General features: G+C 44.7%; 1 protein-coding gene across 3 annotated transcripts in view; it reads right to left on the bottom strand.

Moving 5' to 3' along the window:
- Positions 1-656: 656 nt before the first annotated feature.
- LOC139373667 (serine/threonine-protein phosphatase 6 regulatory ankyrin repeat subunit A-like) overlaps positions 657-16,037 on the bottom strand; it is a 53,138-nt gene continuing 37,757 nt past the window's right edge. For 2 of the 3 annotated variants that reach the window (XM_071114489.1, XM_071114488.1), the window contains exons 12-28: positions 14,615-14,761; positions 14,388-14,456; positions 14,036-14,173; positions 13,837-13,948; positions 13,710-13,736; positions 13,512-13,586; positions 13,132-13,333; positions 12,939-13,026; positions 12,703-12,820; positions 12,124-12,343; positions 11,900-11,987; positions 11,495-11,578; positions 9,935-10,083; positions 9,762-9,844; positions 9,599-9,681; positions 9,354-9,445; positions 657-2,420 (exon numbers count right to left, since the gene is read on the bottom strand). In XM_071114489.1, coding sequence (XP_070970590.1) covers positions 2,113-2,420; positions 9,354-9,445; positions 9,599-9,681; positions 9,762-9,844; positions 9,935-10,083; positions 11,495-11,578; positions 11,900-11,987; positions 12,124-12,343; positions 12,703-12,820; positions 12,939-13,026; positions 13,132-13,333; positions 13,512-13,586; positions 13,710-13,736; positions 13,837-13,948; positions 14,036-14,173; positions 14,388-14,456; positions 14,615-14,761 — 2,083 coding nt within the window. In that variant the 3' untranslated portion in view covers positions 657-2,112. Of the gene's footprint in view, positions 2,421-5,701; positions 5,843-9,353; positions 9,446-9,598; positions 9,682-9,761; positions 9,845-9,934; positions 10,084-11,494; positions 11,579-11,899; positions 11,988-12,123; positions 12,344-12,702; positions 12,821-12,938; positions 13,027-13,131; positions 13,334-13,511; positions 13,587-13,709; positions 13,737-13,836; positions 13,949-14,035; positions 14,174-14,387; positions 14,457-14,614; positions 14,762-16,037 lie in introns of those variants that run through there. The other variant, XM_071114490.1, reaches the window with a different exon arrangement.

Here is a 16,037-nt window from a genome sequence, read left to right on the forward strand (position 1 = left end):
TTGAATCCATCATGACCGTTCCCTATAATATAGTTGAATCCATCATGACCGTTCCCTATAATATAGTTGAATCCATCATGACCGTTCCCTATAATATAGTTGAATCCATCATGACCGTTCCCTATAATGTAGTTGAATCCATCATGACCGTTCCCTATAATATAGTTGAATCCATCATGACTGTTCCCTATAATATAGTTGAATCCATCATGACCGTTCCCTATAATATAGTTTAATCCATCATGACCGTTCCCTATAATATAGTTGAATCCATCATGACCGTTCCCTATAATATAGTTGAATCCATCATGACCGTTCCCTATAATATAGTTGAATCCATCATGACCGTTCCCTATAATATAGTTGAATCCATCATGACCGTTCCCTATAATATAGTTGAATCCATCATGACCGTTCCCTATAATATAGTTGAATCCATCATGACTGTTCCCTATAATATAGTTGAATCCATCATGACTGTTCCCTATAATATAGTTGAATCCATCATGACCGTTCCCTATAATATAGTTGAATCCATCATGACCGTTACCTATAATATAGTTGAATCCATCATGACCGTTCCCTATAATATAGTTGAATCCATCATGACTGTTCCCTATAATATAGTTGAATCCATCATGACCGTTCCCTATAATATAGTTGAATCCATCATGACCGTTCCCTATAATATAGTTGAATCCATCATGACTGTTCCCTATAATATAGTTGAATCCATCATGACCGTTCCCTATAATATAGTTGAATCCATCATGACTGTTCCCTATAATATAGTTGAATCCATCATGACTGTTCCCTATAATATAGTTGAATACATCATGACCGTTCCCTATAATATAGTTGAATCCATCATGACCGTTCCCTATAATATAGTTGAATCCATCATGACTGTTCCCTATAATATAGTTGAATCCATCATGACCGTTCCCTATAATATAGTTGAATCCATCATGACCGTTCCCTATAATGTAGTTGAATCCATCATGACCGTTCCCTATAATATAGTTGAATCCATCATGACCGTTCCCTATAATATAGTTGAATACATCATGCCACCTAGTGCTCTACATGACACCCTTGGTCCTGAAGTGTGCACTACTAAAAGCATTGGCTTGGTTTAGGCACTTCCTTACAAATTGTTGAAGGAAAGTGAACAAGTGCACACAAGGAGAGATTAGGACACACCCTCTATTCCATACCTAGTGCATACATGTGCTTCATCTATTCCCACCATCATTTGGAGAATCAATCATTGTTTTATTCGTTATCAGTCATTAAGAACATTGCACCAAATGTAGTCTTAAGACTTCTCTCTCCTGGCAACATTTCACACACACTCACGTTTCCTTTCTCAGCTAGTGTAGAAACATTCAGGGTGTGAAGTTTTAAGACTGACGGTACCTTAGTGACTGAGGCCTTACTAACTCCTCTCCTGGAGGAATCGACTCTATGAATCAGACAGTAATGAATCAGACAGTAGTAACTAGTATTATAACTCTTCTGTGAGATTCAGTGACTCGATTCAGTATTGACGCCGCATTAGGTGAACAGTGATAAGTTCTGTCTCTGTTTGTCCATTATAATAAATGAAACTTAACTAGAATAAAACTAGTCTGGGTACTAGTCTGTTTAGCCATCATTCCACTCCTGTCATGCTAAACAGCTTTGGTATATGAATAAAATAATACAAGTAGTGGAATATTCACTAAACACACTGGTGCCCAGGCTAGAACAGACTGGTACCCAGGCTAGAAGAAAACCCCTAAAGGAAGAGATCTGGAGATACAGAAATTAGAGATGTAAAGTCTGTTGGTCCGTTTGGCTAGGATTGTCCCTCTGCTCTCTCCATACGTACAGCCCCAGCCCTTTCATTGTCATAGGGCAGATGTTTGGTAGCAAGAACCAATCCTAGAAGACTGGAGCTACACACCCTTGCCACCCAGTCCAGAAGACGACAGTCCTCATTTTACTTTAGTATTAAACCTCTTCTTGGGAAGGGACGAGAGGACAGAATGTAGTGGAGTGAGTGGTTCAGAGAGTGGAGTCCTAAAATCCTGCCAAAGAGGAGGTGGGATATCCAAGGTAGGCGTGTCTTCAGTAGGTCTCAGAATCAGAGTCGTTAAACTCGTTATCGTCGTCGGGGGAAACGCAGAGTAGGCGGTCCTGCCTGCAGTAGGAGGTGTGGTCAGTCCTTAGAGGGGGAGGGGACTCAAATGCTACTCCTTTTGATTGGTGATTGGAGTAGTGATTGACAGATTGAAGCGTTGCCATCGTGATACGAGGGGAAGCAGGAAGCGTTGTTATGGAGACCAGGGGAGAGGCGGGCAGCATGGAGTTAAGAATGAGAGCGAGACAGTCGGCTACATCTCTGTTAGGTGCACAGGACAGGGCTGGAGTATAACCTAGGGGGGAGAGAGAGAGAGAAAGAGGGTGTGTGTGAATGTGTGTGCAGGGCAGGCCCCCCATTAGGCAGCAGATTGACGAGGGCGTAATTTTCCAAGGTAAACTGACCAATACACACCTACAACAACATAACACCACACATAATTCTGCCCCTAAACAATGAAAACTTCCCATCCAGTGGGATATGGGCTATTAAAGGGAGTGCTGATGCAGGGCCATGATAAGCAGTACCCACTTTGCCAAAGGCAGGGGCGCAAAATATGTATCTTGCCCATGCCCATCGAGTCTCCTCATGGTGCAAGAGACGCTGCGCCAACAATGCTCTGTCAATGTCATCTAACATATCATGCAGGCTAGTCCAGCGTTTCCCAACCCTCTCCTCGGCCCCCCGGACGTTTCACATTTTTGTTTTAACCCTAAACTGGCACACCGGATTCAATTAGTCAAAGGCTTGATGATTAGTTGAATAAATTAATCAGGTTTTCCAGTTAAAAATGTGAAATGTCTGGAGTGGCCTGAAGAGAGGGTTGGGAGACCCAGTGGCCTTTTCTGGAGCCTACAGGCAGACCAAATGTATGACAATGTCATGAGAAACTTTTTAGGCCTACATATGTGTTTCCAAATCAATAGCTAATCATGATAATTAGCTATTTCAAGTTTTTAGCTCTATTCATCAATTTCTAAGCTGACCATGGCTGAGAAGAAAATAAACTGCATTTTCCAATATAATGCGATGCTTGATAAAGTTAGAACAGTTTCCTTTCGATAATAACGTTTTGTTTCTCAAAATCATTGTCACGTGGTTAATAATACAATGAATTAAAATACAAATCTAAAATTCAACTAATGCGAGATCACCAGCCTCTGCCATATGTATGGACATTGATACACCGTGAGCTATTGGCGGCTAAAGGAACTCAGATTGCTTATAGGCCAATGCAACAGTGCTGTAGGCCTATAACTTCCATTACCAACTAAGTAAAAATACATAACGCTGACAAATAAAAACATTAATAAATATCCTGGTAAAAATGCAGGTTCTTTCAATCGCATTCAACTCTCTACTCTGCCTGTCTGCCTCCCTTTCTATCGGTCATGATTTGAGCATTTGCTAGTAAAGTGCAACATTGTATAGAATCAAATCAACTGGGTCTGTCCCAAAGGGGTCACTATAGCTAACTTGCAACAACTAGCTGGGCCCTAAGAGTTTCTTGCGCCAGTGAGCTTGGGACGGACACAGCTGTTTTTGGGCAAAGGAAAAGTTCTCAGGTATTTTATGATGTTTCCACTGTATATGTGGGATCCTCCGAGCGTGACATTTTGCTCTTTCATACGGAGGCTTGGTGATTATGGAGGGGGAGAGTGTTGGACATTTTTTTTGTATATATTGGAGACCAATTTTCATGCAAATATGCTCAAATGTACGTAGGCAAAAGAAATGAGCGCATTTTCTCACCACAGAATAATTTCCATCAAATTGACTTGTTGCGGATAAAAGACTGACCGTGCACATACCTTTTGCGGTTGAATTCCCATGTACCGAATAAAACAGAAAGTTAAATGGATTTCCATCACATTTTTGACTCTACTGATGGTTTACTCACAAAGCATGTTGTGTTATGTACAGTGTGCCCACTCTGGTATTGGCACATGCGCTCTAGCCAACAGCTCACGGTCACAGTGCGGGTATATCCTACACGATGAGATTAGAACCAGTGCGGGTATATCCTACACGATGAGATTAGACACAGTGCGGGTATATCCTACATGATGAGATTAGACACAGTGCATGTATATCCTACATGATGAGATTAGACACAGTGCGGGTATATCCTACACGATGAGATTAGACACAGTGCGGGTATATCCTACACGATGAGATTAGACACAGTGCGGGTATATCCTACACGATGAGATTAGACACAGTGCGGGTATATCCTACACGATGAGATTAGACACAGTGCGGGTATATCCTACACGATGAGATTAGACACAGTGCGGGTATATCCTACACGATGAGATTAGACACAGTGCGGGTATATCCTACACGATGAGATTAGACACAGTGCGGGTATATCCTACATGATGAGATTAGACACAGTGCATGTATATCCTACATGATGAGATTAGACACAGTGCGGGTATATCCTACACGATGAGATTAGACACAGTGCGGGTATATCCTACACGATGAGATTAGACAGTGCGGGTATATCCTACACGATGAGATTAGACACAGTGCGGGTATATCCTACACGATGAGATTAGACACAGTGCGGGTATATCCTACACGATGAGATTAGACACAGTGCGGGTATATCCTACACGATAAGATTAGACACAGTGCGGGTATATCCTACACGATGAGATTAGACACAGTGCGGGTATTTCCTACACAATGAGATTAGACACAGTGCGGGTATATCCTACATGCTGAGATTAGACACAGTGCGGGTATATCCTACATGCTGAGATTATTATACACAAAAGAGCGAAATTATTTTTATTTGTCAAATGGGAGCCAAGCAATGCAAAAAAAAAAATGCATCGATGATCATGTCAACAGAATAAGACCCTTAATATTTATTGGAAAGGAGCGTCAAACTCATCACCTTGCACTTTCACCGGCCTATGTGGGAGGACCACACAGCCTGTCATCGCGTGACTCCAAGTTTACATCGATATGATGGGTTATTATAGCAATATTTGTGCCGATATTTCTCACATAATTCATTTTACCCACTCAAAAAGATCCCACCTTGTCGAGGGCATTTTGTTTTGTCGACATTTGCAAAGTTTACTGACATATTTTCTGTTTCCATCGGGCCGGTCATTTCATTTATTTTATCCAAGATGTACTTTACGGGCATAAAAAGGTTGGCTGGAAACATGATTTGTGAGTAACTATTATTGTTCACAATGGATACAAAATAAAAAGGCTTGACTTACTGTGGTGGTGATTTACAGCTGCAATGTTACTTTTTGGGCAACCACCAAATTCACATAAAGGTGAGTTATAGATCTGTCATTCTTCACTGAAAGCAAGTCTAAGAAGCGGTAGATATTTTCTGTGTGTGCTATTTCTATGCTTCCCATTCTTAAATTTAGTTTTTGCATCTAACTTTCAGTTTTCTACACCAGCTTCAAACAGCTGAAAATACTTATTTTTGGTTATGAAAAACATATTTCACAGCAGTTCAGATGGTACAATCATTCTTGTTTTGTCACAAACAGAAATTAGGCGAACTATTTGAATTTTAGCAACAAGGAAACAGCAGAGAATTTCTGCATAGTGCAGCTTTAAAGACTAAAGATCTGACATCCCCAAATGGGCACTTTCCTGCAGCAGGCCAGGTAGAATTCAGAAAACGTGGGACATCAAATAAACTGGGACAGCTTCATCTGAAGTTTATTTCTTGTTCTGAAAATCAAAACTATTGTTACTACGCCCTTGCAGAGAAATCACATTACTTCATTGGTGTGACAGAGGGTGGCAGAGCAATCTTCAAACAGGGAGCTCACCCTCAAAGCACATAGATCAGTGACATAGCCTTTTTCCCTGTTTCGATGTTAAAGCTATCAAACTGTCATAAATAATCCACTGTGTAAAAATTGTGATGTATGTGCATTCTATGTACTGGTGCATCAAAATAAAATAAGTTGCCAGTCTAATGTTTATATTTTGTACCTTTCTGAAATCCTCAAGATTTTTCCTAATCACACAAAATGGAATTATCATTGGGGTACAATTAGGACTGTCCCAGTTTATCTAACCTGCTGTCCTAGTTTATCAAATGCAAATTGAAAATATGGTTTTGGTTCAGGGTACACAAATGGGTGTGTCATGCAGTCTGTAAATATGATAAACATTTGTCATTTTTGAGTGATTAGGAAACATCTTGAGGATTTCAGAAATGCATCACGTGTTGGGCTAATATGTTGGATAGATGTTGAAACAGATTACAGGAGAGGGAAATGCAAAAAGTGTCCCACGTATTCCCAATTCCCCCTATTATGCGTGCTCAGGCATGCGCAATCATTTTTCGGGAGACAGGTGAGTACATTCTGGACAGACTCAACTATATCTTCGCTACACACCAACATTTCACATTTTTATTAAAGAAATTATATTTCAGATCCTTGTCACCAACAGCTGCAACTCAATCAGCTAGGTCTATTGCCACGCAAGCTGCCCAAATTTGCGGCCTTTCCAACTAGGCATAGGCTCTCCCGCTAGGGATTTGAAACAATACACAGCAATTTTGTTAAAGAAGCTAATGATCATCATGCTCTCTGGTGAAGTATTTCATTTATTTATGTATATACAAGTAATTATATCATTTTGGCAAATGTATAAAAATGTACTTTAGGGGAAGTTTAGCAGTAGCTGATTTTCAGGGTTTGAACAGCAAAAATGATTAGTCTTAAGTCTTTGTCAGGTATCAGGACTATAAAGCCAATGCAACTGCATGTTTTACAAATGGTAAGCTACCACAGATAGGCATTCATAAATGTGCATTGCGGGCTGACACTGAAGGCCAGGGTTCCCCAACTGACGGTCCGGGGCCGAATTTGACCCGCGGGTGATTTTATTTGGCCTCCCAAGTTTTCTGAGCATTTTTTATTTTGGAAATCTGTTCCAAAGTATAACTTTGGAAATCTGTTCCAAAGTATAACACATAAGAGAGAGATATGTGATCATTAACACATGTAAGCAAAGTGTCACCCTCCCAGCGGATTACGATGGGACGGCTGCCCGCTGCCAGGGTTTCCTGTTGCAGTTGAAGTTATACCTGGGAACCTTCCACCCAGAGGGTGTCCGCCCTTGTCTCATGCCTCTCGGGGAAAGCCCTGGAGTGGGCCAATGCCATGTGGGTGGAAGGAGATGCGGTACTGCACCACTTTGAGGAGTTCACCCATAGTATCTGGGCAGTCTTCAACCACCCGCCCGAGGGCAGATAGGCGGGTGAACGTCTTTACCACCTGCGGCAGGGGACGAGGAGCGCACAGGAGTTTGCTTTGGACTTTCAGACCCTGGCCTCCGGAGCGGGATGGAACGACAGGGCCCTGATCGGCCACTATCGCTGCAGTTTGCGCGAGGATGTCCGTCGAGAGTTGGCCTGCAGGGACACCACTCTCACCTTCGACCAGCTGGTGGATCTGTCCATTCGGCTGTGCGCCTCCTAGGCACCTGCTCGGGAGGTAAGCTACACCCCTTACCCATTCCACAGAAGCCATGGTCACACCTGTCGATCGATTTCCTGACTGATCTCCCCCATCACAGGGAAACACCACGATCCTGGTTGTTGTGGATTGTTTCTCTAAGTCCTGCCGTCTCCTCCCGCTGCCCGGCCTACGGCCCTACAGACTGCGGAGGCCTTGTATACACACATCTTCCGGCACTACGGGGTGCCTGAGGACATAGTGTCTGATCGGGGTCCCCAGTTCACTTCGAGGGTCTGGAGGGCGTTCATGGAACATCTGGGGGTCTCAGTCAGACTCACCTCAGGTTTTCACCCCGAGAGTAACGGGCAGGTGGAGAGAGTAAACCAGGATGTGGGTAGGTTTCTGAAGCCTTATTGCCAGGACCGGCCGGGGGAGTGGGCAGCGTTCGTGCCCTGGGCAGATATGACCCAGAACTCGCTCCGCCACTCCTCCACTAACCTCTCCCCCTTCCAGTGCGTACTAGGGTATTGGCCACTGAGGCTCATGCGGTGGAAGACTGGTTCCGACACGCGGAGGAAACATGGGACGCCGCCCATGTTCACCTTCAGCACGCTGTGCTGCGCCAGAAAGCCGCCGCAGACCGTCACCGCAGTGAGGCGGACTGGGTCTGGCTCTCGACCCGAAACCTGCCCCTCCGCCTACCCTGCCGGAAGCTGGGTCCGCAGTTTGTGGGGCCATTTAAAGTCATGAGGAGACTGAACGAGGTGAGTTACAGGTTACAACTTCCCCCCATTACCGTATTAACCCCTCATTCCATGCGTCTCTCCTCAGGCCGGTGGTGGCTGGCCCGCTCCAGGAGTCTGAGGTGCGGGAGGTTCCTCCTCGGTGTACTCCGTTCGTTACATACTGGATTCGAGGCATCGGGTGAGGGGCCTTCAGTACCTCGTGGACTGGGAGGGGTACGGTCCGGAGGAGAGATGCTGGGTTCCGGTGGAGGACGTGTTGGACCCTTCAACGCTGCAGGAGTTCCACCGTCTCCGTCCGGATCGCCCTGCGCCTAGCCATCCGGGTCGTCCCCGAGGCCGGTGTCGGCGCACTGCTGGAGCAGCGCATCAAGGGTGGGGTACTGTCATGACTTCTACCGAAGTCGGTTCCTCTCCTTGTTCGGGCGGTGTTCGACGTCACCGGTCTTCTAGCCATCGCCGATCCATTTTTTTATTTTACATTTGTTTTGTCTTCCCACACACCTGTGTGTTCCCTCATTACGTGTTGTGTATTTAACCCTCTGTTCCCCCCATGTCTTTGTGTGGTATTGTTTGTTTGTAAGTGCTTGTACACATGTTGACTGGTGCGTGTCGGGTTTTGTACCCAAGTTGTTATTTCTTGATGCCGTTGGTTTTGTATTAAACTGCTCCGTCTAATACTTAGTTCTGCTCTCCTGTGTCTGACTTCCCTGCCACCAGTTACGCACCCCTTACACAAGGTTTGAAATTGTGTTTAATAAAATCTGTTTTGGCTTCTTGCGGTCAATTTAGTTTACAAATAAATCGTAATTATGGGCCGTGGCTGAATCTAGTTGATGAACCCTTCTGTAGGCTATAGCCTAGGCTACCATTCTACTCTGCAGGGATAAGAGGAGGGTTGCAATTTTTGGTGTCTCGCCTTTCGCAGCATACTGGCCAGGACCGGGCCTGTGTATGCTTGCGTGTCAGTATGTGTGCTTGTAGAGTTTGAGGGTGAGTGTGTGACAGTATTATGATACTGACCGTTCTCATCCACCGCTAGAACACTGGCTCCTTTCCCCAGCAGCTCCTGAACTACTACGGTCAGACCATTCCTAGCTGCTACATGGAGGGGCCTGAGGCCGCGAGAGAGAGAGAGAGAGGAGAAAGAGGGAGAGACAGACACACACCTGCAGAGTGAAGTCATACTAGCCTAATAACATGCTAACTAATAACACTATGTTGGGTTGTGGTGTGTTCCAATTCCAAAAATCATTTGGGGTACGTACGTCTGTAGAGAAGTGTTGGTGCAGTTGATAAAGTTTCTGTCTGATATCTTCTCTAGTATCAACAACGCACTGGTCTCATGGCCCTGATGGTGAGAGAGAGAGGGTAAAACATTTAACAAACAGTCATTTGATTAACCATATATGGTGCATGTGTGAGTATTACCTTGCTACAGGCCAGGTGAAGAGCTGTGTTCTTGTTAGTATCCTGTAGTGTGAGGTCTGCCTTAGCACTGCTCACCAACACCTCTATATGAGAGAGAGAGACACCAGAATAGGTAAGGTGTGAGGGATAGGTAGTAGGGAAGGAGAGGAGAAGCATAGAGAGTGTGTACTGACCCACAGCGTTGGTCTGTCCGTTGTGCGCTGCCATCATCAGCGGCGTGGTCCGTGTGTGTGTGTCGGAGGTGTTCGCCTGAGCTCCGTGACTCAACAACAAGGACACACACTCCACGTGGTCTGAGAATGCTGCCGCATGCAGGGGAGACCTACAAAGGGTGACAGCAGTCACTGTTACACACACTACCTCACGTTCTGCGAGTCTGTGTAGGGGCGGACCTCCCAACACGCCCCCAAAAAAACTCAGTCGGGTCTCGACTTAGAGGGGCTCGTGCCCATAGGCTCTGACATCCAGGGGGCCCACAGTGATTTTATTTACTCTCACTAAGATATCATATTAACATGGTCATGGCAAAATTCATGGCAACATTTGGAAAATTGCAGGAAATTTGCTTTAAACTGCAAAAATGTCTCAACCCTATGGCAAAATGTGTAGTTTCATGAAATTAACTATAAAACTGCTACATTTTCTCTGCCCCATTGCAAAATTAGTAGAATTGCATGAAATTTGTTCAATCTTCTCTGCGCCCCATTGAAAAACAACAAGAGGGTGGGGTTCACCGACAAGAGGGGGGGGGCACTAATATGTTTTGCCCGTTAGGTACAACATTTCACTTAGGGCCCCCAAAAGACTAGGGCTGTGTATGTGTGTGTGTGTTTAATAATTTGTGTGTAATTAAAACACTACTGGACAGTTTATTAGGTACACCATCCTATTCACAAAAATGGATCGCTCCTACAGACAGTGAGTCACATGGCCTTGGCTTACTATATAAAGCAGGCAGACAGGCATCCAGTTACTGTTTGATTGAACGTTGAAATTGGGCAAAACAAGTGACTGAAGCGACTTTGAGCGTGGTATGACCGGTGCTAGGCACACCGGATCCAGTACCTCAGAAACAGCCGCCCTCCTAGGCTTTTCATGTACGACAGTGTCTATCGTTTACAGAGAAGAGTGCAACAAACAAAAAACATCCAGTCAGCGGCAGTCCTGTGGGTGAAAACAGCTTGTTGATGAGAGGTCGAAGGAAAATGGCAAGAATCGTGCAAGCTAACAGGCGGGCCACAAACTGACAAATAACAGTGCAGTTCAACAGTGGTCTGCTGAACGGCATCTCGGAACAAACAATTTGTCGATCCTTGTCACGGATGGGCTATTGCAGCAGACGACCACACTGGGTTCCACAAAAAGAAGCAAATTCAGTTGGCACACAATCACCAACACTGGACAATTGAGGACTGGAAAAACATCGCCTGGTCCGACGAATCCCGGGCCCTGTTGCGTCACGCTGATGGCAAAGTTAGGATTTGTCCATGTACCCATCTTGCCTAATACAGGCTGGTGGCGGTGGTGTAATGGTGTGGGGAATGTTTTCCTGGCACACGTTAAGTCCCTTGATACCAATAACTGAGCAAGGAAAGTTTCCGACAACTTGTAGAATCCATGCCCGAAGAAGTCAGACTGTTCTGGGGGCAAAGGTGGGTTCGAGACAGTATTAGATGGGTGTACCTAATAAACGGTCCAGTGAGTGTATATATGCGTGTAATAATGTGTCTCACCTGCCCTTGGTGTCTGTAGTGTTGACTATAGCAGAACCCAAAGAGTTGATCAACATTTCAGCGACTCCCTCGTTGTCATTCATACTGAAACAAGCAGAGAGGAAACACTTTCTTTCTCCTTCGGGGGTAGATCATCTTTAAAATTGCAAGTAGATTGAGGCTTCTATCAATGTCATTGTCTGCATCATTTCCAATCACACTTTTACACTCATTTAATATTTTATTTACATCCTGATGTAACACAAATGACACCTTTTTAGTGATCATATATTTATTTAGGTGGTCATAGACATACTAGGACCTGTGAATCTCAGCACACGAGTGACTGACTGGGTTCGAACCCTCAATACTGTGTTAGCACCCTGCGCTTAAGCCTAGGCATTAGTTGTGAGAGTTGAGGCTTACACGGCACAGTGCAGAGGGCTGAAGTGGTTTCCCTGTGTCTTCTTGAACACCTCCTGTTCCAACAACAACTCTACACACCCATCATAACCTGGAGCGAGAGAGACAGAGAAACAGTCAAAAGTATATCACCGTATTGTCTACATCTAATTCTAGTTTATCATTCATTCAGATCAGTTAACCAACATTAATCTGATGATTCTCTAACGCTGTGTGTACATGTTTACCATTGTAGCAGGCCCAGTGCAGCGGTGTGTATCCGTGGTTGTCGATAAGAAGTGTGTGAGTGTGCAAGGCATTAGCAGCCTGAAGTAGTGCTCCCAGCACCCCGGTGTGTCCGCAAGCTGCTGCCAGGTGTAGCGGAGAGCGCCCTGCCCGGTCACATACACACACACTCGCCCCACGCTGCAACAACGCCTCAACACACTCCTCATGACCCGACACCGCCTAGAGAAACAAAACAGATCATTAAAGGTGTGTGTTCTTGTGTCTGTGAGTTTGTATGTGTGGTGTGTACGGTGTACAGTGCATTCAGAAAGTATTCCGTTTTTCACTTTGTCATTATGGGGTAGTGTGTAGATTGATATGGGGAAAAAACGATTGAATCCATTTTAGAATGAGGCTGTAACATAACTAAATGTGGAAAACGTCAAGGGGTCTGAATAATTTACAAATGCACTGTATGTGTATATGGTGTGTGTGTGTGTGTTTTTGTGTTTGTGCTTGTGTGTATGGTGTATGTGAATATATAGTGTGTGTGTGTGTGTGTGTGACTGTATAGGGACTAGGGAGTTTGTGTGTCTCACCCCGCGGTGTAGTGCAGTCCTGCCCCAGTGGTCTTTAGCCTCTACGTCAGCTCCTCTACTCAGTAGAGAATATACACTCTCTGTGTGTCCGCTCAGTACCGCCAGCATCAGAGGGGTCCTACACACACAATCAATATATTTACCAATCACTCAATCAATCCATCATTGATTAATCAGGCAAATCTAAAAGTAGCTAGCTCACACAGTCAATACATTAGTCTCTCACACACACTTACTGTCCGTTGGCGTCTTGTACATCTACAGAGTTGTGTGTGTCTGTGTTGTTGATGAGGAGACGGAGACAGTCAGAGTGGCCGTTCATCGCTGCAGGAGGAGACACACTCAGGGTTAGGGAAAAAGATGGGTATGCAATGTGTGTGTGTGTGTGTAGTCATTGCGTGCCTGCTGGCTCTCATATACATATAATACCTGCAACATGTAAGGCTGTCCTCTTCAGCGTGTAATCCTTGGTGTGTGTGTGAGCTCCGTGGTGCAGTAAAAGTGACACACACTCCTGGTGGCCCCTGGAGCAGGCTAGGGAGAGCGGGGTCCGGCCCTCAGGGGTCCGAATGTCCACCTCCAACAGACCAGCAGCCAACACCTCCAACACGCCACAGTGACCATGGTACGCCTGGAGAACACACACCAATCAATACAAATCCATATATTTATCACAGTGACCATGGTACGCCTGGGGAACACAGCAATCAATACAAATCTATATATTAATCACGGTGCTTCCCAAACTTCCTTGCATTGTGCAATGCATTGTGCCCCACGTAAAGCAGCGGAGTGTGTGTGTGACTCACCGCGAGGTGAAGGGGGCTGATGAGGGCGTGGTTATCAGAGTCACTCAGGATGTCTGTACCAGATGTCTCCATCAGCTGAGAGAGAGAGAGAGAGAATGCCTTCGTTATTATTCTCTAAAAAGCTAGAACATTAGAACAAGCAGCAGAGGGTACTCCTCTCCCATGTCATCAGACCACTAATGTTGTCCAGCTACTTACCACATCTAGAGGAGTCTCCCTGGATATCTGAAAAACAAAACGACAGAATGTCAAACCCAGTCACTACTTGTAGTGGGAAGTAGGTAATGGTGTCCGGGTAGGTCATGTACGAGCAGGATGTACTAACCAGTTCAAGGCAGAGTGTGTGTCCGTATGCCGATGCATAGTGGACTGGGTTGTAGCCCTGTCTGTCTCTGATCCCTGGGTTGGCATCGCTCCTCAACAGGTACTCTACACACCTGACACACACACACACAGAGGGTCAGACAGGACAGACAAGACAGACAGGACAGACAACTACTACTACTACTACTACTACTACTAACTTTCCCTCTGTGCCAGCAGCAGCGTAGTGTAGAGGAGAACAGCCCCTTTCATCCAGCTCGTTGACTCCAGCACCAGACCCCACCAGGGCAAACACACACTGAGATTTACTGTTACAACAGGCATAGTGAAGAGGAGTCCTAGAGAGAAGAGTGTTACTGTCACAACAGGCATGGAGTCCATTTGCTTTTGTTTAAGAAATGTTTTGCAACAGAATCGACATAATGAATACACCCCTGGAGAGAAGAGGAAGAACAATACTTCATCTTCTTTACATAGAACAGAAACATTTCTTTATGCAGGCATGTACGCACACAAACACACAAAGGCTGAACGTAAAGCTGAACCACTGACCTTCCAAACCTGTCCTTTCTGTTGAAATCTGCTCCTGTATTCAACAACAGATTCAAACACTCCAGGTTCCTGATGGAGAGAGGGAGACCGAGAGAGAAAGAGAGAAAAAATGTATTGTACAGTAGAACATTGGATAGAACAACTAACTGCAGAAAGGACTTAAAAATCCAAGAGCAAAGGACAGAGAGACACGAAAAAGGGGAGGGTTTAAAGAGTTGTTGTTTCACCCTCCTGCAGCTGCAGCATGTAGACATGTCCTTCCAAAGTGGTCAGGAGTGTCTATGTGGAAGTCTGAGGAGAGCAGTTTCCTGCAGCAGTCAGAGAAGCCACTGAGTGCTGCCAGATGGAGGGGGAACATGCCATGGACGCCACGCCTGTAACAAACATCACGTCAGCGGTGCTTAGCCAGGTGTATGTCACAGTGATAGTCTCCAACTCCGTCTAGTGAATGAGTGTAGACTTAGCGGAGTTGTCTCCATGTGTGATAAGTCTGTCTGTGTGTAAACACACAGTAACAATCAAACGTTTGGACACGCCTACTCATTCAAGGGTTTTTCTTTATTTTTACTATTTTCTACATGGTATAATAATAGCGAAGACATCAAAACTATGAAATAACACATGGAATCAAGTAGTAACCAAAAAAAAGTGTTAAACAAATCAAAATATATTTTATATTTGAGATTCTTCAAAGTAGCCACCCTTTACCTTGATGACAACTTTGTCACCTGGAATGCATTTAAACTAACATTTGTGCCTTGTTAAAAGTTCATTTGTGGAATTTCTTTCCTTCTTAATGCGTTTGAGCCAATCAGTTGTGTTGTGACAAGGTAGGGGTGGTATACAGAAGCCAGCCCTATTTGGTAAAAGACCAAGTCTATATTATGGCAAGAACAGCCCAAATAAGCAAAGAGAAATGACAGTCAATCATTACGTTAAGACATGAAGGTCAGTCAATAAGGAACATTTCAAGAACTTTTGAAGTTTATTCAAGTGCAGTCGCAAAAACCATCAAGCACTATGATTTAACTGGCTATCATGGGGACCGTCTCAGGAAAGGAAGACCCATCGTTAACTGTAAGTTCATTAGAGTTACCAGCCTCAGAACGTGTAGCCCAAATAAATGCTTGAAAGAGTTCAAGTAACAGACACATCTCAACATCAACTGTTCAGAGGAGACTCTGTTGTGTGAATAAGGCCTTCATGGTTGAATTGCTGCAAAGAAATCACTACTGAAGGACACCAATAATAAGAAGAGACTTGCTTGAGCCAAGAAACATGACCAATGGACATTAGACCGGTGGAAATCTGTCCTTTGGTTTGATGAGTCCAAATTTGAGATTTTTGGTTCCAACTGCTGTGTCTTTGTGAGACGCAGAGGAGGTGAACGGATGATCTCCGCATGTGTGGTTCCCACCATGAAGCATAGAGGAGGGGATGTGATGGTGCTTTGCTGGTGACACTGTCTGTGATTTATTTAGAATTCAAGGCACACTTAATCAGCATGGTTACCACAGCATTCTGCAGCGATATGCCATCCAATCTGGTTTGCACTTAGTGGAACTATGATTTGTTTTTCAATAGGACAATGACTCAACACACCTCCAGGCGGTGTAAGGGATATTTGACCAAGAAGGAGAGTGATGGAGT

Source organism: Oncorhynchus clarkii, chromosome 18, assembly GCF_045791955.1.
Source record: "Oncorhynchus clarkii lewisi isolate Uvic-CL-2024 chromosome 18, UVic_Ocla_1.0, whole genome shotgun sequence".
In the NCBI taxonomy this organism is placed as follows: Eukaryota; Metazoa; Chordata; class Actinopteri; order Salmoniformes; family Salmonidae; genus Oncorhynchus; species Oncorhynchus clarkii.